Source organism: Garra rufa, chromosome 16 (assembly GCF_049309525.1).
Source record: "Garra rufa chromosome 16, GarRuf1.0, whole genome shotgun sequence".
Lineage (NCBI taxonomy): Eukaryota > Metazoa > Chordata > Actinopteri > Cypriniformes > Cyprinidae > Garra > Garra rufa.
In genome coordinates, this window is record NC_133376.1 from 29,216,651 (window position 1) to 29,241,717 (window position 25,067).

The following is a 25,067-nucleotide window of genomic DNA, read 5'->3' on the forward strand; positions in this document are numbered from 1 at the left end:
AAATGAAACCAAACGCCCATTTTTCAATTTTTGCAGTTACATGAAGGATTGATTATTCAAATTTTCTCTTTTTGTTCAACTTTACTTTTGCCAAACTGTGACTTTTTAAATGATAAATGAATAAATGAATTCCAAGCGATTTATATACTTTCTTCTTTTTCTTGCGCTGTGGGCTGTACCATTATTGCCGGGTGAGGGGGGGACTTAAGCCGACTACAGTACGTTTGCGGTGTGAATGCACACTCTACAGACAAGCAGAACAGACACAGAAATCAAAGTAAATTCATTAGATTATTATTGAATTAAACAATAACATAAATTGTATTAATTAATAAATTAATTTTATAATAAATTAATAAAATGTACTGCATATACAGTAAAGCAGATGAGCCCCATTAGCTAAACGTTAGCAACGGCTATGGCTTCGTTCTTATTATATTCGTTTTTAGTTGAGGTTTATGGAGGTTAGCGTGTCTAAAATTATAAAATGACAAAGGTCTCGACACCGCTGCTGTGCGCTTAGAGCGCGCGCGCGTCCTCGTTCCAAGGAAGGACTTGTGTTCTAGTTCGTTCCTGTGGAATTGTTACATTCTTTTTGTGTTCACGCTATATTTGGCGTTCATATTGTTGCTTAGAGAAAGTGTCGAAAACTGCCAATAAAAACCGAATATAAGCAAGCACTACCTATAGCCCCACACAACTTTATTCAATCTTATTCTTTTCTTGCTTTTTCTCAACTATGTCATAGTATAGCCTATAATAATCAGTTAAAACTTTATTATACCATCTGATGCTGCTTACAGCCATATGATTGCGCTGCCGTGCAGTGCGGGCGCCCATATCGATGGAAACCATTTAAGTAGCCAACGTTAACAAGATGGATTAATGTGTAGCTAAATAATTATTAATAGCTCGGCAAAAGGGGATTTGAACCTGTGTCGCAAGTTTGGTGTTTCACTTTCTATTGCTTAACCCTTATGCGTTCTTTGTTTTGGAATCACACTCATGGTCTTTGTAACAAAATAATAGTTTATTATTCCTGTTTATTAATGTTTTTGCTCCACAATTGTAGGATTTATGCTATTTTTTAAATATATATAAATTATTAAATAAATATTTATTTTTAATAGTTTTATATGCAAAAACAGCTTTTTATGTAAAATTCACTTTACAAAATACCCACATTTTAAACTTTCATTCATGGGGATAACATGGATAATTTGATATGGTTTAGTGTAAGATTTTTGCCCATTTTTTGAGACACCCCTCGCTGCAGACTGTAGCGCGGTGACGTCAGGTACCTACGTCACGTATGTGTGTACTGCGCATGCGCAAAGTGACGTATGGTATGTATATAACACGCATGCGCGCTATTCTTACTGGCGTTACTGCGCAATGTGCGCATGTGCATGTTCATTAACTTTTTTTAAACTATTTTTGTTGTTGTTTTCTCTTGTCCTCATGTGTCATGTTTATAGTTTTAATTATTATATATAAAAATATATATGTATTGTGGCGGGAGGGGCAAACGACAGACACAGTGGGTGTGGCGTCAGGCCTCGGAGAGGCTTTTATTAAACAGAAAGTAAAAGAAAACAAGTTTCCAAGGGGGTAAATGTGTCCAAATAAACGGGGAATCTGGTGTCCTCGTCGTGAAGGCGCCTGCTCAGGTCCGGGGCGCGAGGGGCGGCGGCTTCTTCAGCGGCATCTTCCTCCTCCGCCTACGCGGCACTTCTGGGGGATGAAACGGCCCGGCATCCTGGCCCGTCAGCCGTCACGGGTGCGGTCCTCATCCGGATCCGCAGCGGCGGTGATGAGGCTTCATTCAGTTCACGTGCTCCTCATCACACACCGCCAGCCCGGGATGTTTTCGCGACTCTCCTCTCCCATACACACCCACTCCCGTTGGGAGCCTGGAGAAGGGCGGCGAATAAGGGACGGGGTGGTGATGATAATTAGGGGGGAGGCAGCCGACTCGTCACAGTATATACAATTATATTTTGTTTTGTTGTTTGCAATAAAAGATCACTGTTATCAGTTTGGTTTTTTGGAGGCACCATGCATAAAATGGGATGTAGACACTGAAAATATACTGTATGTAGTCTATTTAACTTAATACTACTTTATTGGCTTAAATATTCCACAGGCAGAATTGCCAAAGCAACAGAAAAATGTCCATAATTATACTAAATAAACAAGAATCATGACAGAGGAAAGGTTAAAATAAGAAACATATAAGGTGCAGAGTAATGTTACAATATACACAGTGAAATAAAGTGCAACAATGTTAATACCTTGTATATAATACTACACAAATATTACAGAATAAACTCTGTAATTCCATATAATTTTACCTCAGACATGGTTAAAATCATGGATTTGTGCTGTACTACATATTACTGTTTTTTCCCCTTCTTTTTTTTCACCTTAGCTTTTTTTAATACTTTTACATTTTATAAGAGTATTATGTTAAGTATGCGCATGCGTTTTAATGACGCGTTACGTCACAAACGACGCGAAAACGCCTAACGTCACCACGCAATGCAAATTACACAGGCATACCATACGTCACTTTGCGCATGCGCGGTAAACACATACCTGACGTAGGTACCTGACGTCACCGCGCTACAGTCTGCAGCGAGGAGTACTTGCATTTTTTGGAAAATGCAGTTTTAGAAGTAAAAAAATATAACTTTTACCACTAGATGGCTGCAGAGCACTACTATTAACTAATTGCTATTTGACCAACAATAAGATATTTTTTCACAAGTTTTTTTTCAGTTGAGTACATATCTACATATTATGAAATCACAATTATAACAATAAAAAATGCTTTTTGTCAAAGTTAAGCATTTTTTGTACTGAAACAAAACCAGTTCTATTACATATTGAGTAGCAGTACACAATATGAACATAAGAATACAACAACTACATTTTTTTTTTCTTTTTTTGACAAATTATAAGAGAGCAGTTTTTATGGTCTCCAAATGTAGTCCTGTGTGTTTCATGATATGTAGATATGAACTCAACTGAAAAAAACTTGTGAAAAGATATCTTTCAGGTGGTCAAATAGCAAAAAGCATTTAGTGGAGCTCTGCAGCCACCTACTGGTAAAAATATTTTTTTTTTTTACGTTTAAAACTGGATTTTCCAAAAGATGGGCAAAAATCTTACACTAAACCATGTGAAATTATCAATTTTATCCCCATGAATGAAATTTAGACATGTGGGTTTTTTTATGAAAGGGAATTTTACAAAAAAAGCTGTTTTTGTATAAAAACCTATAAAAAATATTAATTTATTAATTTATATATATTAAAAAAATATCCCAAATCCTCCAAAAACTGTACACTTGAGGAGTAAAAACATTAATAAACAGGAAAATAACATTTGTTTTGTTTTTTGAACTATTATTTTCTAACAAAAATTGCACAAGACCACGAACGTGAGTATTTTTTTCACACTAACATAAAATCAAGCTGTCATTCCAATTTAATTTTTTATTTGTAGATCAAGATAGTGTTGACTGATTTACAAAGTCTCATACCATTTGGACAAAGGGAACATTTTTTTTAATTTTAGCGAACGCCATTCGGAGTCCAGAAATCCCCCGAAGACCGCATAAGGGTTAATGATGTTCCATACAAATGAATAAACATATAGGTGCTGTATTTCCTACTTGTACTTTTCAGAGGCATCCCCTGAAAATTCGCTTTATGGTTGCCATGACAACTTTAGGCGCCTGTTGCTCATAAAAGAGCTTCAACTATAGCTAAACGGACATGCACGCACACGCTCTGGGCGCTTTTGCGGCTGCGGTGTTGGTCACACGCACGCACGCACGCGCGCACATATGTATGTGCATAAGAAGGTTTTTCTCAAGCAGATCCCGACTGTTTATTACTTGCACCGTTATATGCACAATATGCTATATTGAGGTTTATGGAGGTTTGGGTGTCTTGGAGCAGCAAGCGCTCGAGCGTGCGCATGCGTCTTCCTTTCAATGAATTACATTGGACATTTGTTTATGTTCTATCTATCTATCTATCTATCTATCTATCTATCTATCTATCTATCTATCTATCTATCTATCTATCTATCTATCTATCTATCTATCTAACAGCGATTTTATTTTTGCTTAGAGAAAGTGTTGAAAACCACCAGTTAAAACACTAAACTGGCTCATTTGACAAAGCACATCACCCACACAGCAAAATCCCCAGTGTTAATTTAACACTGCTTCAGTGTCTATATGTGTCCACACTATAGAGTGTTAAAGTTAACACTGAAGCAGTGTTGAAGGTAATGAGATAATTAGGTGATTAACAAAGTATTGATTGATCATTATTGAAGACAACTGATGTTAATAAGCAGAATCACCAAAGGAGAAAAACAAAATTTTTAAGCAACCATTCTAGTGGTCAATGTTTGCATTAGTTGGGCTCTTGACCCTTAAATCTTTAATACTAGATTTTGCTTGGCTGCTGTATTTGAGTTAAAAGGACCAGACATAAACTCATGTCATCAAATTATGTTTTAACATATTCATTGTTTGATGTGAATCGCCTAGTGTCTAATCTCTAAATTATTATTATTTTTTTGCTTATTGTAATATCCTTGACAATCCACAGAAGATCCAGCACTTCCTTTACCTTTTGAAAAATTTTTTTACAACCTGTTTAAAAAAAAAGTGTTTCACATAGGCACACATAGACATCAAGAACCAGCCCATGAATCTCAACAATGGTGACAAATGGCATATTCAGATAAACAGATCAACTCTGAACTCTCATCATTTATTCATGCCGCAATGCATGATGGGAGTTATGGATGAGTTCTGATTGGTTACAACACGCTTTTTGTTGGTCACCGTTGTTGTGATGCTCACGCTGATTCTTCATGTCTGTGTGTCTAAACCAAAACTAACTATTTTTTCATCATCTGTCTGAATAAGCCAAAACTGATTGCTCTTTTGTTCACAACTTCTTATAGTCTGTAAGTAAATCCTATGTCAAATACTCAAGTCATTATGAGATGACTATGTCAATATCACCTGAGGACTTTTACTCTTGGCTTATCTGGCTGTTGTAACTCAGTAATTGCAGCCAGACAAGATCTAATGTTGAAGATTTAAGGGCGAAGAGCCCAACTAATGCAAACACTGGCTGCTATAATGGTTGCTTAAAATTTAGTTTTTCTCCTTTGGTGATTCTGCTTATTAACATCAGGTGTCTTCTATAATGATCGATCATTACTTTGTTAATCACCTAATTATCTCATTACCTTCAACACTGCTTCAGTGTTAACTTTAACACTCTATAGAGTGGACACATATAGACACTGAAGCAGTGTTAAATTAACACTGGGGATTTTGCTGTGCACCAATGCATTCTTTCTAAATATGTCATTAATAGATACAGAAATTAATATATATATATATATATATATATATATATATATATAAATGACAAAAAAAGTGTTATTTCCACTTAGTGTAAAGACTTTTTTTCTCCTCCTGTCCCAAATGGATATGATAATGAGCCTGAAGTGTGATGATGTTTCGTATACACATAAAGGTCCTGTATTCCCTGGTTCTATCTTTCAGAGCTCTCTAATTTAGATCAGTAGGCTATGCCCAGGAAATCAACTTTATGGTTGCCATGACAACTTTACGCGCTGGTTGCAATACTATTGAATATTTACATTTATTTATGCAACAAGAAAAATGAACAAAATCGAACATTTGCTAAGTTCCAAGCTTGTAAAGGAAACGTTATTCTCCCACTGTAAACAGTGATTTTTTTTTATTCAAAAAAGAAAGAAAGAATGAATGAATGAATGAATGAATGAATGAAATTGTATCACACACGTGCGCTAGTCAGTTTATGGTTCCAAGCGGTGTGTAATGCTCATGTACATATCCAGAGGATCCCAAAACAAACCACTGTTACCGACGAGAGTAGCGTAAAAGAGATTGTCAAACTGGTACGCTGAGGACCACAAATTTTCCCTTTGTAGTTGGCGATCAGGGTAACCATCAAGGGGGTCTTGTCCATAGAGTGATGGATATGTTAAAGTCCCTCCATTGCTAACAAAGTTGGCAGCGACAACAGCGGCAGGTGGTATAAGGTGAGACGGGATTCGTGCCGTCCTCAGATGGGCTGCAAAGAGAGCATCCGGAATGCCCTTGTGTGGAATTGTGTGTGCGTTCCATGCAGAAACGAAATTCTGTAACCCCACCAAACAGCATTTAGAAGTGATGTAAGAGACACAGTTCTTGACACAGGGGTCATCTATGTCCAACAATCCATTGTTTGTAAGAGAGCACAAAACATTTTTGATAGGATAGTTTATGCGAGCATTTATTTCCACCCACTTTCTCTCGGCGGCATGGTTTTGTCTTGATTGACTTTGAATGAACGGAAGACAGTGGGTATTGGTTCGATAGGCTTCTAGGTTGTCTTGCTGATAAAGACTCAAATGAAATTCACGTCCATGGTCCACTCTTAACTGGTCAAAAAGTCCATAGTTTAAGCAAATCTCTCGATACACCTCATCATATATTGTCAGATTGTTCTTAATTGGCATGACAGAGTATCCCATTATTTTTCCACTGAACCCATCACTCGCAAGGATTTCGGTTACGCCAAAATCAATAAGATTCTCGTTTTGATCCATGTGGAGTTTGTGTCCAGCATATTCCGCGTAGTACACATGAGGATTTATTTGACGAGCGGTCCCCTCTCTTCTCATCTGAGTATAGGCTGGCGTCATTTGTGCCAGTGCGCGCCTGATGCTCCGTTCTCCTAACCTGAATCCCGACGCTCTTAACATACCAGTCATTATCTTTCTCCCACACACCGGGCCGCATGCAGTGACCGCTGATCCAACAAGCGCATCCACTTCAGTTCTGCCAAGCCGAGCATAATCAAAGCGATGAATATTTCTCGACGCGCAAAACTGATAAATAGATGACAAGCTTGCACCTCTTGCGATTCCATATTGTGTTTGCAAGACATCTTGTTCCTGTTTGCAAGAGTAACCAAACTCCTCTACTAACCTACGGATCAGAGTTTCATACTCATGTAGTGAACTGAAGGCTGACATTTTTCTGAGGACAAAGCTACATCAATAGCTATTGTTTTTGTATACGCCAAAACATTAAAAACTGCATAGCGACGAATGCAGTGCCACCTAGAGTGAGGAAACATCTTAACCATAATAAAGGTTTATGAATGATTTCATTATACCATCACAACAGTAATAATGCAGCAAGTCAATTTGTAAACCTGAACTTGCTTATTTTTAATAAATTGAAGTGGGTCACTTTCAAGTATTCAGGAAACTCAATAAATGCAAAACATTGCATTAATATTAAACCATGGTCCATACAAAGGTTGACAGGTTTCAAAAATACAATAATAATAAAAAAATACAACATTTCAAAATGAAAATTACATATCACCTGTAAGGCAATAAGCACTGTCAAATAAAATATTTCACAGATTAGCTGCCAAAGTGCAAAAGATGAAAGAACATTGCCTCAACTGAGTAAAACATACTTAGATGTTGGCTTTGTAAACAGTAGCCTGAAAATAAGTAATGTCCTATTGTGAACTCAGTGTAAAAGTACCTTAAAATCAATAAAACCACTTGTCAAATGCTATAACAATAATATTAACTATCCAGAACAAAAACAAATGACATAAGGAACTGGTTAAAGCACCATGATGATAATGGTCTTGCTGTACTTTTGAAAATACTTATCTCAGCTTTGAAAGCACTTCACTTAGACCTCTGAGAAACATAAGTTTGCTGGAGAAACCTGAGGTTTTACACAAAAGGCAGACATCATTGTCATTCAGATAGGTCTGAACACACTCCCCACACCCAGCCACTTGCCCACAACATGCAGCAACTACAATTACACTATTAGGAATGTTGGTACACATTCTGCAGGCCACTGCTTCTTTCAGAGAGGGAATAATCAGAAGCGAGTCAGCTAATGCTGTGACTTTCTGACTGACAGTGTCTAGGACATCAAGTTTTTCAAACGTTTGTACTACACTGGCCTTTATTTGACTAACAGCAATGTTGAGCTCACTGCATTGCTCATCAATCTTTTCGGTTATGCGTGCTTCAGCATTCTTGACCTCCAACTCCACCTCTTGAAGGCTGTCCAGTACTTCATTTTCCCCGGTTTCAACTCTAAACAAGTGGAAACAGTCCAATTACCACACATAAGCACAGTTACTCAATCTATTAATCTATATTAGCAAAGCACTTAACAATATGTGTATACATGTGTGACCCGAATACAAAAAAACAGTCTCAAGTGTCAATTTTACTAAATTTAGATTTATACATCATCTGAAAGCTGAATAAGTGCACTTTCCATTGATGTATGGTTTGTTAGGATAGGATGATGTTTGACCAAGATACTACTGTTTGAAAATCTGGAATCTGAGGCTGCAAACAATCTAAATAATGAGAAAACTGCATTTAAAATTGTCCAAATTAAGTTCTTAGCAATGCATTAAAATTTAAGTATTGATATGTTTTCGCTAGGACATTCACAAAATATCTGGTAACACTTTACGGTAAGGGTACACAAAATTCCCATGAATTCATGCATAAATTAATGCATGAATCTTGTGTCACTTAATGCATTAATATTATCATGAATTATCAGGAACTAACAGGAATTCTAAGTCTTTCTATCATGACTTCATGTATGAACAACACATTAATTAAGACATTAACCAAGATGGGTACATGATTTATGATTTATTAAGCATGATCATCATCATCATGTGTGTGGCCCCTCAACTAAAGTGGTGACCAGACCCCAACATTGGCCAGTCACAGGCACAGCACATAGTTTGTAGATTGTGTTGATATCCAAGTGTTCATTAGGCCTCTATAAATTAGCTAGTTATAAAGACAGTTCATTCAGTCACTAAGATTTTATATTTTATTTTTTACAGCTGGAGCCACATACTATATATTTGGAGGATGATATAACTAGGGAAACATATTTTCCTAACACAGACGGTTTCTTTCAAACTGATCTAATGCGTCACCGAGGCTCATTTGCCGTTTGTGGGACTGCCAAAGACACCTACACCGCGGCCATGACACCAAGCCCTGGTCCAAACACCAGGTTATCACATCATTGCCACTTTCCACCTTATCGGCCCAGATCTAACGTTAGCCATAGCCATCCAGGCAATACGTTCCAGAATCCACTAAAACTCAGTAATTTCAACCAATCAAAATCTAATATTGAAGATATAAGCATTAAGAGCCTAACTAATGCAAACACTGACCTCTATAATGGTTGCTTAAAAATGTTGGTTTTCTCCTTTGGTGATTCTGCTTATTAACATCAGGTGTCTTCAATAATGATCAATCATCACTGTGTTAATCATCTAATTATCTCGTTAGCTTAAACACTGCTTCAGTGTTAACTTTAACTCTTCTTCAGTGTTACTTTAACACTATCTGGAGTGGGATCATATGTACTCTGAGCAGTGTTGATTTAACACTGGGGACTTTACTGTGTGCATTAGCCAAAATCATGACAGTCAACCACATCCAGTCATATGTGAATTAATGTAAATATTCGCTAAAAACACACAATAAAGACAGCAATGATGCAGTCAGGACTGTGGCACCGGCTTGCTTTGAAATGTATTTGGTTATTGCGCCTGCTGCGTCTCCCGCACCGAAGTCATTTTAAACAGTACATAATAACGAAAACAATACCTTACAAATAAAAAGGAGCCCGATTTTTATGATCAGAACTTCCTTAAACCAGTGAACCTGTAAACCTTTCAGTCCAAGTAAACGAATGCGTTCAAATAGAAAGTTTAAAACGATATTCATAAATGAAGCATATACCCACTTTTCTTCCGGCACCACTAACGTTACACCACTGATTATCTTGTTATTAATATGATTTGATTTATGGTTCATATTCATAATCGTACAGTATGTTGTTGCCAGTTTAAAGGGCGATGTTTCCAAGCACGTTCGGGCTAAAAAAAAGCTGTTTTCATTTGCATTACAATGCATAGTATGTTTATTTAATGGTCGCGGGTGCGGGGCGGGTTGTAAAAATAGACACAGTGGTGCGGGGCGGGCTGGCTCGGGCCAAATAATTCCATAATTGCGGGACCCGCGGGTTGAAAAAAAACCCAACCCGCGCATCACTATGGGCCAGTACTTCAGGTGAAAACTTCCGGTGATCTGACAGCGAGAGCGAGAGACAACAGCGACCGAGTTCCATTACCACAGAGATATTTTTTCACATTGACTGTTTTTAGGATTCAAGAGAGGAGACTCAGCACTTCACCGTTGTGTGCATTTTTGTACCGTTTCGTCTCATTCCCCGTTGACACTGCATGCGTACAGGCTGAGTGGATGCAGAAGATCCGGGGGGATGACTTCAACCCCACCAAATTTTTAAATGCATATAATTCTCAGTGTATTTCAGTGTATTTTGTGCGTTTCTGTACTTTCTATTACTGCATTTATTTTGTGCAAGTGAGATGAGTAAAGAAAGACCATCTTTTTCATGAATCATTATCTCTCTGGTGTTTATAAGCAGCACACACAGTATTTTACTACCTGTAAAAATACACAAACTTAGCTATATTAAATAGTTTGTGGTACCTACAGTTACAAATGTAAAATATGTGATGATAATATTGATCGAGCAATTGATGTAAGGTAAATGAAAATATATGCGCAGAATTGAGAAAATAGCATTAATGGAGATAAATTGTAGACTATCACAGCTAGGCAAACGTGTGAATGTTCACGGTGCATTTTATGCAAACAACTCTAATCGTAGTTGTAAATCTATATTTACAGTAGGCATAATTGTCATTGCGTATGCAGCATGAGTCAAATACAATCTTCTGTTCGTGAACGGTCCGTGTAACGGTTTGCAGTTCTTTGTTCAATTTGCACCATCAAAATTAAACAGATAAAAATTGGCTTCAAACTTTCATTTTTTCTTTCCAAATACCTCACAAACAGATATTTGTCTCTGTTTAATTTTCTGTTCTACAAGTTTAGGTTGTAGCATCCAAATAAGATTTTTTAACACGTAAAACATGAGTCATTATTCTTTGCGCTCGCGGTTGGTCCGTACCATTATCGCCGGGGAAGGAGACTGGGTGGCTGGATTAGCCTATACAACCAGAGCGCTGCCGTTTTATGTACTGGAATGAGGTTCATGGATTTGACCATGCAATAATTTAATGGATAGGCCTACTTCAGAACTAGTGGTGTAGTGCAGGGTATACATCAGGTATACGGCGTCTACCCACTTTATCAGTCGCCTTTCCATATATCCACTTCTAAATCACTCTGATGCGCATGATTCAGTAGTGTCCTGCATTAGCCAGAAATCATGACAGTGTACCACATGAATAGCTAATTCATGATTGCGCCTAATGCGCCCGCTCCGTCCACTCTACGCGTGTTCATAGTACGCAAGAGCATGTCAGGGGCAGAGCCATTGAGAGATCTCTATACGGCTCTGGTCAGGGGAGGCGCGTAAAATAATAATTATTATCGATTACTAATTTGGATCAGTATATTGCAACGAAAACATTACCTTAACAATGAAAAGAAAATTTCTTAAACCAGCTAGTGAATAATTTATACCGAGGTATAAATTATGCGTATACAACCCACACTGGTCAGAACTCAGTAACACTAGGCGCGTTTTCATTAAGCGTATTTTCAATTCGCAGTTTCAATTTGCGCAATTTAAATAATGTAAAGGCAGCTAGAAACGCAAAAATGTATAAAATTTTGCCAAAGTTTTACGCAAATATGTAATGGAAACGTGCATTGTGCATGTTTACAGCCACATTTATGATGGCGTGGTAAAGTTATTTTTAGTTTCGATATCACTATCAGGATTAGTTTTAATAATATGCAACCAATTTATATAAACATGAAAAATTATTTCAAAACTGGCCACGTGTATTGTAGCAGTAAATTTAAACCGGAGACTGCTTTGACGCGCTTTCGCAGCGCTTGATGTGAAAGGGACCGTCTGACAATTCCTTCGACTGGGTTAAAACATTTAAGTATTTTAATTAAAATGACTTTTAACATTGAAAAAGCACATTGTTAAACTGTAAAGCTTGTAAGAAAGAAGTACAAACAGCAAACAGTTTTTATGTTCCAGTGGTTGTACGATGTTCCTAGTGGCCAGAAGATTTTGCCAATAGCTCATTTACTGTGTGAACGGTACACAAATAATTTTTAGAAAACAAATGTAGTTTACCAAAGAGTTTTTTTCATGCTACAAAGATAGTATATTCCTACTTACATGACTGACCTACAACAGGTGAGATTTTGTCAATATCTCTCTTATACTGTATGTACAGAAGACAATTTATGAAAAACCTACAGTAAATGACCAGTGGGTTTTTTATGTTCCAAATGTTGTAGTATGTTTATAGTGACTAGACAGACTTAGTATAGGTGGTATTTTGCCAATAGCTCCCTTACTGTATGTACAGTGTTCAAACATTATCATAAAAACCAACTATACACTCCCAAAATATTTTTTTTTCATGTTCTAGGTTGTAGTATGTTCCTAGTGGCAAGATTAACTTACTACATGTGAGATTTTGCCAATATCTTCCTACAGTTTTCTTTCATGTTGCAAAGGTTGTAATATTTTGCAGTTACAAGACTGACTTATGAAAGGTGAAATTTTGCTGAAACCTCCATTACTGTAGGTACAGTGAATAAAAATACATTTAGAAAAAAATTGTTGTAGTATGTATGTTCCAAGATACACGACTGACATACTACAGGTGAGATTTTGCCAATACCTCCCTTCATATGTGTGAAGTACACAATTACCTTTGGAACATGATAAAACCTTTTTGGTAAATTACAGTAATTATTTCTTGAAAATATTTGTATACTGTTCTTACAGTAAGGGAGATATTGACAAAGTCTCACCTGTAGCCCAAGCCATTCTGGCTGCTAGTAACTTATTACAGCCTTTGGAACATTTAAAAAAAAACTTTTGGTAAATTACTTAAAAAAATGTGTCTGCTGTATAAACAGTAAAGGAGACTTGGGCTAAATTTTACTATTAGTAAATAAGTCTTGTAACCAGGAATGTAATACAACATTTGGAACATTAAAAACCTTCTGGTGCATTACAGTATTTTTTTTTAAATAAAAATGTGTATACTGTGCGCATACAGTGAAGGAGATATTGGCGAAATCTCACCTGTAGTAAGTCATTCTGGAGTTGGACACCTACAGCCTTTATGAACAGCCTTCTATGTACTTACAGTAGATTTTAGTGTACATATATGAAGGAAGGTATTGGCAAAATCGCACCTGTTGTAAATCATTATAAGTATTAAAAGCTTTATGGTTTAACAATGTGTTTTTTCAATGTTAAAAGTCATTTTAATTAAAATGCATTGGACGTTTTAATCCAGTCGGTGGATTTGTCCTTACACCCTTACACATCAAGTGCTGCAATAGCGCATCAAAGCTTTCTCCAGTTTAAGTTTGCTGTTGCAATACAACAGTTTAAAAATATTTTTTCATGTCTATATAATTGTTAAAACTAATCATGATAGTGATATCTTTGAACAGTGGCAAATGAAAGCAATACGGCGAATATCGAAACTGAAACTAACTTTACCACACTATCATACAGACAATCTGTGGCTGTTAAAGCAGTCACAGTTACTGGGTTCTGATTTAGACAGTAAATTATACTATACACAAAGCAGCAGCGCTCTGGCTGTAGGCTATCCAGCCACACTCAAAAAAATAAGTCATTGGATGAACTCAATTTAATTGAGGGCAGGATTTCCATCCAATAAATATGTGTGACCCCAACTCATAAAAAACAAATTCATGCAATGAAATGTAATTGAGTTGGGCCAAATCAATTTGATCAAATATAGTTTCAATGAAATTGATACGTTTATGAAGTAATTATTTTATGCTTGTAGAAATTCTTCTACACTCAAAAAATGATACATTGGATTAGGGATGTTAACCGATGACCGTTTGACCGGTGGTTGACCGTATCAACGTTAACCGGTCAAAGTTGTCGGTAGTCGGTTAAAAAAAAAGTGCCGGTGCGTCTTTTACGCATTCTGAAGGTGCCTGTTTTATCCATTGGTTTTATCATGTTGCAGTCTATTAGGCAACATTCCGCATAAAATGGGCTTAGATTTGGAAATACATTACATCTACATTTCAGTGGTAACCGATAAGGTGATGATGATCATCATCTTTCTTTATTATGGTTAGCACTACTTCAACTAAAGCGGCGTCTCTTCGGAGCTGTCATTTTCTTAAATGAGCCGTGGCAATGTTTCAAATGAGCTTCTAACCTAGACAAATGCCTTTATTTTGAAAGCGATCACCTTGTACCCAAACCATTTGAAACTAAGGAGGCATTTGTCCTACGATTACATACAACAAGCTCTTCGGCGCCGTGTTTGCGGGACTCATGTTTCGCGCTGAAGGGGATTTTAAAAAAGTGACGTGAGTGGCAGTGTGTGTGTGTGTGTGTGCGCGCGGGAGGCAGAGCGGGCAGAGAGATGCGACAGAGTTGCGAAATTGCAGGCGCTGCTCGAAATGGCTGTTATTTCAAATAGCGTACCATATTTTAAACTAATCGGTTAACCGGTTTCAACCGGCTAATGAGGCTCGGTGGTCAGTCAAGAAATTTTTTAGTTTTCGCCATCCCTACATTGGATTTACTTAACTTTAGGCATTAACCAACTTATTAGGCATTAGCCATAAGATGGTTTTATTACATCCATGGCATACCCAAAGTAGTTGTTTATTTTATTATTAAAACAACTTTAACTTATGTTATCAGGTCCTCAACCCAAGCACATGCTCTATGCATTCACAACAATGGTAACCCCCAAAAACACTACCATACCAGAAACTGTTTTAAATACAAACATAAAAGAACATTAAACATTAACAAGTCTCCCAATTTTATCATTTTATTAAAAAAAATGCATAAAATAAAATTTTATTTCAACATTTACTCTCCTTATCCAGCCGTGTGCAAAGCATGATGGGAAGGGGAAATCCACTTCCTAGTTACACAAGTAAAATAATTTATGTACTCTCAACTCTACTTAATTGAAATACGTTCTTTCAAAATGAAAATATTGAGTTGAACCAAAACGAAACTGTTTCAAATCAGTTTAACACAATGCAATTTGTAGCGAATTTAGCTCAAAAGGGAAATGTATATAAATAATTACAATTAATTTTGATTAATTACCATTATTTATATCAGCCGCCAGTAGTAACTGTAGCGGAATCGAATCGCCATCAATTAATCTGTTCGCCTAGCGAACATACAGGGTAATTTCTTATCAACCCTAAGCAATGATATTTTCTTGGCCACAGAATAATAACATTGTTAGCGTAATAATGCATTAGAGCATGTAGCTTGATCGGAAATCGTAAAGGGACATTAATTTGCAAGGCAGAATCAGAGACCCATGTAATTTGTGCACAAGAGTTTTATTAACTAACGACTAACATTTAACTAATCTAAACAAACAAAACAAACATATACTCATTCATACAGGGTAGGGTAAGAGGATGATTAGAGCAGTATAGGAAAAGGGGCGTGAGGCTGAGCTGACCATCTAAAGAACCATCAGTTTCTAATTCAAAGAGCCATATACGATAACTTACACTTAAACCTCTGTTTAGTGGAAGAAACGATACTTGCATCCGTACGAGAGTCTCGTGGAGCCTCTGAAGAAGTCCTGGATGGTTCCATTTGATGGCCGGAGTTGCACTTTCTTGAAGCTCTGAGGTTGTTCTTGACTCTGTTGTGGTTGAGAGAGTCTTCTCTCCCAAATGAGCGGTTCTGAGGAACCGCAGGCCGCACTTCAGAGATGGGGATCCAGAGATGGCCATGAGTGAAGAGGGAGAGATTTCCGATTGTGTACATTTGGATAAGTTCCATAGTCGAGTGAAATTACCTCGAGTGGGAGTAGTCTGTGTGGAGAGTCCACACATCTTCATATGTTGAGGCCCTCCCCACAGGCAGCAATCAAGTTTTCAGAAGGAACTGGACGGAACTAGGTGTGAGCCCTTTTAACATTTAGGAGATAACACCTCTCAAAGTGGACTTGACCAATGAGAGAGGCTGAAATTCCGAGCGGGGGTTTCGAAATGATGTGGGCTTTTATGGCCCTTTGTTTGAGAGCAAGGTATTTTGCATGTGGGTAAATTCATGTAAATCTACTAGGGATTTATGAAACTCTAATATGTTACCTGTGTATCAACATATAATATGCATCATCTTTTAGATCATCAAAATACGAATTCAGAGATACTAAACATGACACGTACATAATATATCTACATGAGATATCTATTTATATCTATCTTAACACATGCATAAAACATTACACAAATAAGAAAAAAAGAAAAAGACAAGGTACATAAACCACAATGATATACACAATGAATGGACCATTTGTGTGTTCATTCATAGGAAGGTTTTCCTATAAATTAGGGAAAAGTCCATTTCAGTAGGCCAAATGTCTTTCTTAAAGTTGCTGCATTCCTTTGGATCGTAAAACTGGTGTTATCAGACAGTTGCCCTGGCAACTGAGCCCTTAAGGCCCAGTTGCTTTAATGTTGGTAGAACGGGGGGGTTGTTTCTAGAATGCAAACCTAAAGTCGGCTTCTTGGTTTTAAGGATAATTTGTTAAATGTAACAAATAACTATGTCTGATTGGTCCAGACGCTACAAATTGTTTAAATGGGAAACCTAACACAATGGTGTTAAATGAAAAAGATTTTTTTAAATTAACCGTACAGTGTGGTAGAATCATTTTTTTGAGTGCACCCCGTCTCCTCCCCCGCCGGTAATCGTACGGACTATGGCTCTGGTACGGACCAACCGCGAGCGCAAAACACACAAAAAATGGAAAATCAGAATAATGAGTTATGTTTTATGTTTGTTAAAAAAATCTGCCACAACCTAAAATTGTAGAACAGAAAATTAAACAGAGAGACAATTATCCGTTTTGAAAAAAACGAAAAAATGAAAGTTTGAAGCCAATTTTTATCTGTTTAATTTTGATGGTGCAAATTGAACAAAGAACTGCAAACAATCCGTGTATCATTCGTCCTTTCCATTTTCAATTGATAAATGAAAATCAAAAAATGAAAATCTGATTTGTTTTTTTGTTATTTGATTTTGAATCAGAAACGAAAAATGAAAATTGCCTTGTTTTTCATATTTAAAATTTTCGTTTTGGATCAAAAATACAAAATTGAAAAGGGTCCACACAACAGAATCTGTTTTTAATATTTAATTGCTGGGTTGTGCGTCACCCTATGGAAGCCCGTTTCCGCCACTGAATAAAACAATATATATATTGTGACTTTTTTTCTCAGAATTGCGAGATATAAAGTCGCAATTGCGAGTTATAAAGTCAGAATTGCAAGATATAAAGAAATAAAAGTCAGAATTCTAATTTTTTTTTTCTCGCTATTGCGACTTTATATGCAATTCTTACTTTTGTTTCTGTTCATTTGTGACACTTTCTGGCAAAGCACAATCACGGTGGGATATATGACTCTAGGGGGCGGGCCTTGATGCAGCAGAGAAACATTTCTCAATGAGTGAAAGTTACAGCAGCGTTGCCATGGAGTGTTTTCTTCCATGCCTGGCTGGCTGCCTCGTTTCTATTGGGCACACGCAGACATTTGTCCCAGCACGCTGAGTTCACAACACTTTTTTTTTTTTTTTTTTTAAGTTGCTGCCCAGCGGGACATTATACGACGCAGGCCTATATACGTTACGTATATAAATGTGTGTGTGTGTGTGTGTATATATATATATATATATATATATATATATATTAGGGCTGCAACAACTACGACAACAACGATTCATTATCGATTAACCAAGTCCGCCCACAGTGCACGTACAACTTCAGAGGATCGCATCAAATTAAAGTACAGAACGACGCATTTCTATAGACAAAATGCATCTCAAAATAGTGAAGGAAACAGAATGAGATGCTGCAGGAGAGTTGGGTGATCCAAGCTGCCCAAAACATGAGAATACCTTATTTTAAACTTGAAGCGTAATGCTTGCCCTCTGAGGCGCTTTGAGATCCGTTTGCATCCTCAGCATAAACACTTTCAGTTTGCGGTCATATCCTTATCTGTAAATGTCACAAATTCACACAAGCATTTCCATTGCATAAAAGTCCATTCTGGCAGTCTATGTTAAGTTTACATCTTTACTGAATGAGCATGTCAGACTGGAACACAGACAGGGAGACAATAAATACTGCGCAATGTAAAAACGGTGTTTTAATATTGAAACTCAAAATAAATTAGGCTCAAACATTATTAACAAACGTGCGTGTTTATTTTAGCAGTTCCGTCAGTGAACAAGCAGCCTACAAAACGTTAAAATAAACCAAAGAAATAATACATTTAAATAAGAAAGTAGACTAAACAAGTGTTAAATATTAAACAAACATTCGTTACAAAAATTTCTAACAACCTCGACAGCTGATCAGAATTACTGGCCGAGTTCTCTTTCTCTTCCCCATTGCACAGCTTCTGTTTTTAATAGCGAAGTAATTACATTTATTTTCGTTTCTTTAGTTGATAAAGATAATTTAGAAATATATTTGGAACACGTTTTGTTTGTGAAATTCAAGTTTTTGTTTTTTAAAGTAACGAACAAGCGGCCAGCGGCAGACAGATCCATTTAGCCTTCACGATTTAAATTAAAATCCATAAATATAAAAGCGCTATGTGAAACTTTATTTTTGTTCATAAAGGTAAGAGTAATAAATTTAAATTATTACTTCACTACTAAACTATTTCAAATTCGAAAACAAAATTCTTTCATCAGCTATATGCCTAATCCATTAATTAATCCATACCCACTTCATCTTTATGACACTGACTCAGAAAATATTAGTTTATTATTAAATAATTCGAAGAGGAAGCGCTGACTAGCGAAATCTAATTATTATTATTATTGTTGTTATTATTAATTTCATTATTATTATTATTATTATTAAGTACTTATTGATTTATTTTCTTATTAATTGTTAATTCCTTTATTTTTTCATCTTATTTTGTGTTAAAAAATAAAAATAAAGAGATTTGAGAAGATTGGAATTTTTTTAACAAAGCTTTTCTTGTGGAAAACCTGATGCGGCCCAGCCTTACCCAGACTCTGCCTCCAGCGGCCCCCAGATAAATTGAGTTTGAGACCCCTGGTCTACAACCACTGCACTTAGACCCAGAGGATATGACTAACAACAAATCCAAATACTATCCAAAAGAAATAAAGAAAAATGACAAAGAAAAAAAAATACTTAGTCTGATAATATATAAATTATATAGCCTACTATTTATTATATATTATTACATTTTATCTTTAGCTGAATCAAGCGGCTCCATCGGGTTGTTCTCCTGGGTTAAATTCCAGGCTTTACACTGTGGAAATAGGCTGCGCTGGCTCTGGCTGTAAGCACAGGTACAGGTCACAGATAATGAACTCACACGAGAAAGACTGTACACTACCTCTTGTTGGATTTATACGAATTAGATGAACACAATTTGTTTTCTATTGTTTTATTGAAGTAGACCTTTCAAGCTGTCTATAGACGTTGCGACAGCGCACCCTGTATTTTTACAAAAGCAATTTATAACGTTGTGCTGTTAATGTGGAAGTACATAAAATAAAGAAGACGTTTGTATTTTTTTCCTCTGTAATCCGCCCACCCGAGAAATGCAATGTTGCGCTTTATATGAGATGTATATTTGCAAGAAATATAGCCAACCATTATGAAGAAACGTTATTGTGACTAATTTGCAGAGCGGTACATCAGACGAACATTTATTCTGCATGATGGTACAGACAGTAAAGACGAAAAATGAACAAAAAAAATACGAAAATTCTGGTTTATGTTTTCCCATTTTTAAAACAGAACGAAATCCTCCTCCTCCTCCTCATCATCATCATCATCATCATCATCATCATCATCATAATACAATCAAATTGTTTGTCATTTCTCTTTTTTTCTCTTTCGGTTAGTATTAGTATTTGCAGTTGTTGTAGACAGATTAATCCTAATAAACATGCTGCTACAACTGAAACCATTACATTAAATACTTAAAACAGTGTATTCTATAACTTCAGCAGCGTGCAGATCCTCCTTTATGTCAGGACTGTGGCGAAGGCAGCGCGGACAATCGCCTAGCTCGCTCACATGTTATCATATATTTTCTATAACGGGAAATCATATCGTTTTTATGACATAAAATGTCGTTTTAACAAGACAAGATCTCCTTTCCTATTGTGCTTTGTCAGAAAGTGTCACAAATGAACAGAAACAAAATTCAGAATTGCATATAAAGTCGCAATTGCGAGAAAAAAAGTCAGAATTCTGACTTTTATATCTTTATATCTCGCAATTCTGACTTTATAACTGGCAATTCTGATAAAAAAAGTCGCAATATTTTATTTATTTATTTTTTTATTCAGTGGCAGACACGGCTTCCATAGGGTGACGCACAACCCAGCAATTAAATATTAAAAACAGATTCTGTTGTGTGGACCCTTTTCAATTTTGTATTTTTGATCCAAAACGAAATTTTAAAATATGAAAAACAAGACAATTTTCATTTTTCGTTTCTGATTCAAAATCAAATAACAAAAAAACAAATCAGATTTTCATTTTTTGATTTTCATTTATCAATTGAAAATGGAAAGGACGAATGATACACGGATTGCAAACCGTTACACGGACCCAAAAACGAACTTTGAAGTTGTTTATCTGTTTTCTACTCGTGAATCAAAAAACGAAAAATCGAGCTGAAATCTTGTTTTTTCGTTTTGTGAACAAATGAAAAAACAAATTAATGAGCCGTTTTCTTATTTCTGCTTATTTCGTTTCAAATTGAAAATGAAATGAATAAAACGTACACGGACCCAGCAGGCTACTTTTTCGAAATTGACAAATAATACCCAGAATGCACTGTTTTAATGGAAAATAACATGTTACTGTCAAAATTTGGCCGTTTTTTACAGCGATTTTTAACAGTGTACCACATGGTATAATAACGGTAACATACTGTAAAAATGAAGAGCTGTAAATTAACGGTAGAGAGCTATAAAATAACAGTATAATGCTGGCAACCACAGCTGCCAGTAGATTACTGTTATTTTACAGTGCGATTTTATAGAGTATACGTAACCCGAGACGATTTTCAGAAACAGTTTGTATTGCTGTTATATTTCAGTCTGTGGCAGAATCAATTTCCTGAACCCAGTTGTGTGTCCATGAAGAGTGACCAGTCAATGGGTCGTCCAATTGATTTCAGTTTGGGAGAATCATCTGCTGATCTGAGGTGTTGTTTAGCTTACAGTATAAGAAATATATATATTTATTAATTTACTGATGTGCATTAAATACATTAATACATATTTACATGTATGTTTAACTACAGTCAAAAACATGAAGGATCACAAACAGCAAAGAAGAACTTAGACTACATTTTCAAGGTTGGTTTTGTGTGTATGTGTCTATCTCAACAATAGCCCAAACATTAAAAAATGAAAAAATCTGTATAATTATCTCTGTAATAGTCATATTTCCTTTTTCTTTACATGTAAGATAATGCGTAGGCCACTATAAAGCAGACAAACGTCCACTAAAGTAGAGGAGATGAAACATCGAGTCAAACTCCCTCTTTTAACCCCAGTATCTGTAGACACTGATGTTTGAGCATACAGTAGAAGTTATTAGCAGGTGTGATATAATTCAGTGATGTTTATAATTATTCATGCTCTAACTCTTGTGTATTGATCCTTTGGTTCACCTTCTCTGTGTCTGAATGGAGGTTTATTGGTTCAATATTTACTGTGATTTCAGGAACTTGAGCACAGAATCATCTCTGAGTTAAAAAGTTTTAAGAGACTACTGAGTCCAGATTACCCAGAATGCTCTGAAAGAGACCATTATGATGATGAGGGTCATAACAGAGTCAGAGAGGGGCTTCTGAAGATCACACTGCTCATCCTGAGGAAGATGAACCAGACAGACCTCGCTAACACACTACAGACCAGTAAGAGCTCTGGATCAGCAGATTATAGCCTGTATTTTTATTATGAACCTTCTGTCTTCAGTCACTAATGTTCCTGAATGTCACGACACATCTAACATATCAAACCTAAAAATACATTTCTAAAATATTGCTCTGCCGATAACAACAGTTATTTCCTTTGCTCAGAACTGATGCCTGTGTATCAACAAAAACTCAAATCCAGACTCCAGGACAAATATCAGAGAATCAGTGAAGGAATGTCCAATCATGGAGACTCAACACGTCTGAATGAGATCTACACAGAGCTCTACATAACAGAGGGAGGCAGTGGAGAGGTCAATAATGAACATGAGGTGAGACAGATCGAGACAGTGTCCAGGAGACCAGAGACACAGGAAACACCAATCAACTGCAATGACATATTTAAACCCTCACCTGGACAAGACAAACCCATCAGGACTGTGCTGACTAAAGGAGTCGCTGGAATTGGAAAAACAGTCTCTGTGCAGAAGTTCATTCTGGACTGGGCTGAAGGAGAAGCCAATCAGGATGTTCATTTCATATTTCCACTTCCTTTCAGGGAGCTGAATTTGATACAGAAAAACCTTAGTCTTGTGGATCTTCTAAACCACCTTCACACAGAAACCAAAGAATTTAAGTCAGCGGATTATGAAGACTACAAAGTCATGTTCATATTTGATGGTCTGGATGAGTATCGACTACATCTAGATTTCCAAAACAATTGGAGCTTGTCTGATGTAACAGAATCAGCCTCAGTAGATTTGCTGCTGACCAACCTCATCAAGGGGAATCTACTTCCTTCTGCTCTCCTCTGGATCACCTCTCGACCAGCAGCAGCCAATCAGATCCCTCCTGAGTGTGTCGACCAGGTCACAGAGGTACGAGGATTCAACGACCCTCAGAAGGAAGAATATTTCAGGAAGAGAATAAATGATCAGAGTCTGGCTGATAGAATCGTCACACACATCCGATCATCAAGAAGTCTGTTCATCATGTGTCACATACCAGTCTTCTGCTGGATTTCAGCCGCTGTTCTAGAGAGGATGATGGGTAAAGCAGAGAGTGCAGAGATTCCCAAGACTCTCACACAAATGTTCACACACTTCCTGATCTTTCAGACCAAACTGAAGACACAGAAGTATGACGGTAAATATGAAATCAATCCTGATCAGGCTAGAAAGACTATTCTGTCTCTAGGAAAACTGGCTTTTGAACAGCTGGAAAAGGGGAACCTGATCTTCTATGAAGAGGACCTGAAAGAGAGCAGCATTGATGTCAGAGAAGTGTCAGTGTACTCAGGAGTTTGTACCCAGATCTTCAGAGAGGAGTTTGGACTGCAGCTGGGGAAGGTGTACAGCTTTGTTCATCTGAGTATTCAGGAGTTTCTTGCTGCTTTATTCAAGCTGCTGTCCTTTTCTGAACAAAACACAGGACTGAGGAATGAGTTCAGGTCACCAATGACCAGTTTACTGAAAAGAGAAGTGGACAAGGCCTTACAGAGTGAGAACGGACACTGGGACCTTTTCCTCCGGTTCCTTCTAGGTCTCTCACTAGAGTCTAATCAGACTCTCTTACAAGGCCTCCTGAGAAAGACAGTAAGCAGCTCTGATATCAATCAGGAAACAGCTGAATACATTAAACAGAAGATCAGGGAGAATCCCTCTCCAGAGAAATCCCTCAATCTGTTCCACTGTCTGAATGAACTGAATGATCGCTCACTAGAGCAGGAAGTCCAGACATACCTGAGCAGAACAGGTAACTTTCGTCTCTCTGGAGTCTCTCTGTCTGCTGCTCAGTGGATGGCTCTGGTGTTTGTGCTGTTGAACTCAGAAGAAGCGCTGGATGAGTTTATACTGAGTAAATATGATCTATCAGAAGAATGTCTCCTGAGGCTGCTGCCAGTGATCAAAGCATCTAGAAAGGCTGAGTGAGTTTTGTCTTTGTTTTATTGACTTTATTGTATACGGTATAGGTCTGTGTTTCTCTGCACTGTTTCTTTGAGGTCTTTCTTATTTGACACACACAGCATTGCATTAAAGTTTGTTGAAATAAATGAAAATAATTCAAATTCAAGTATAAAAGTATAATCAAGTATAATAATTCAATTTCATTAAATTAAATTATTGGACAAAATGTTTCTTAGTAAAACGGGCAAAAGTAAAAGACTTTTAGTCAATGCCACTCGAACAACAGATGCATGTTATTATGTGAAATCCGTGTATCATTCGTCCTTTCCATTTTCAATTGATAAATGAAAATCAAAAAATGAAAATCTGATTGTTTTTTTTGTTATTTGATTTTGAATCAGAAACGAAAAATGAAAATTTTCTTGTTTATCAATATTTTAAAATTTCGTTTTGGATCAAAAATACAAGATTGAAATGGGTCCACGGTCCGTGTACCTACGTATAATTGGTTTTCTTGTTTTTGTTTTCAAAACAAACAAACGAATAAATGATTGGTTTATGCAATATTTACATTTTCTCCGGAACACAAAAACGAATTTCATTCATATTTTCTATTTTGTTTTCATTACATGTCGTTCAAATGCAGATATTAAAAAGTCAACAAAACCAAATCGAAAAATTAAAGTTTTTTTGAACAAAGCGCGTTTTAGTACACCGGAAGCTCGCTGCTGCCGCTGAAGGTTTTCACTAGAGACATAAAACATAAACGTAAACATACAGAGCCCGCTGTGTCACCTGCAGGAGAAAAATAATCAATCCATGGCGACGGTTTTGCAATTCGTCCCCTGAGTTTATAAACCGTACTCACGAATTCTTAAACTGTTCCCTCGGTTTAATAAATCGTGCCCACGGATTAACAATCCTGGAGCTCAGATTTTGTAAACCGTTCCCTCGGATTTTGAATCCGTACCCACAAATTCATAATCTGTG

At 36.7% G+C, this 25,067-nt stretch overlaps 1 protein-coding gene across 1 annotated transcript; it reads left to right on the top strand.

Moving 5' to 3' along the window:
- Positions 1–16,943: 16,943 nt before the first annotated feature.
- Positions 16,944–24,101, top strand: LOC141288115 (NLR family CARD domain-containing protein 3-like). The gene is made up of 4 exons (XM_073820222.1): positions 16,944–16,952; positions 21,978–22,170; positions 22,336–22,500; positions 22,621–24,101. Exons 1-4 carry the CDS (start codon positions 16,944–16,946, stop codon positions 24,099–24,101), a joined length of 1,848 nt encoding a protein of 615 aa, XP_073676323.1.
- Positions 24,102–25,067: the final 966 nt, after the last annotated feature.

Bases quoted from the DNA above. Each gene is read 5' to 3' on its own strand.
- LOC141288115 (XM_073820222.1), top strand. The intron at 22,171-22,335 runs GTAAGAGCTCTG...TCCTTTGCTCAG, and splicing joins CGCTAACACACTACAGACCA to AACTGATGCCTGTGTATCAA. The intron at 22,501-22,620 runs AGGTGAGACAGA...CTGTGCTGACTA, and splicing joins AGAGGTCAATAATGAACATG to AAGGAGTCGCTGGAATTGGA.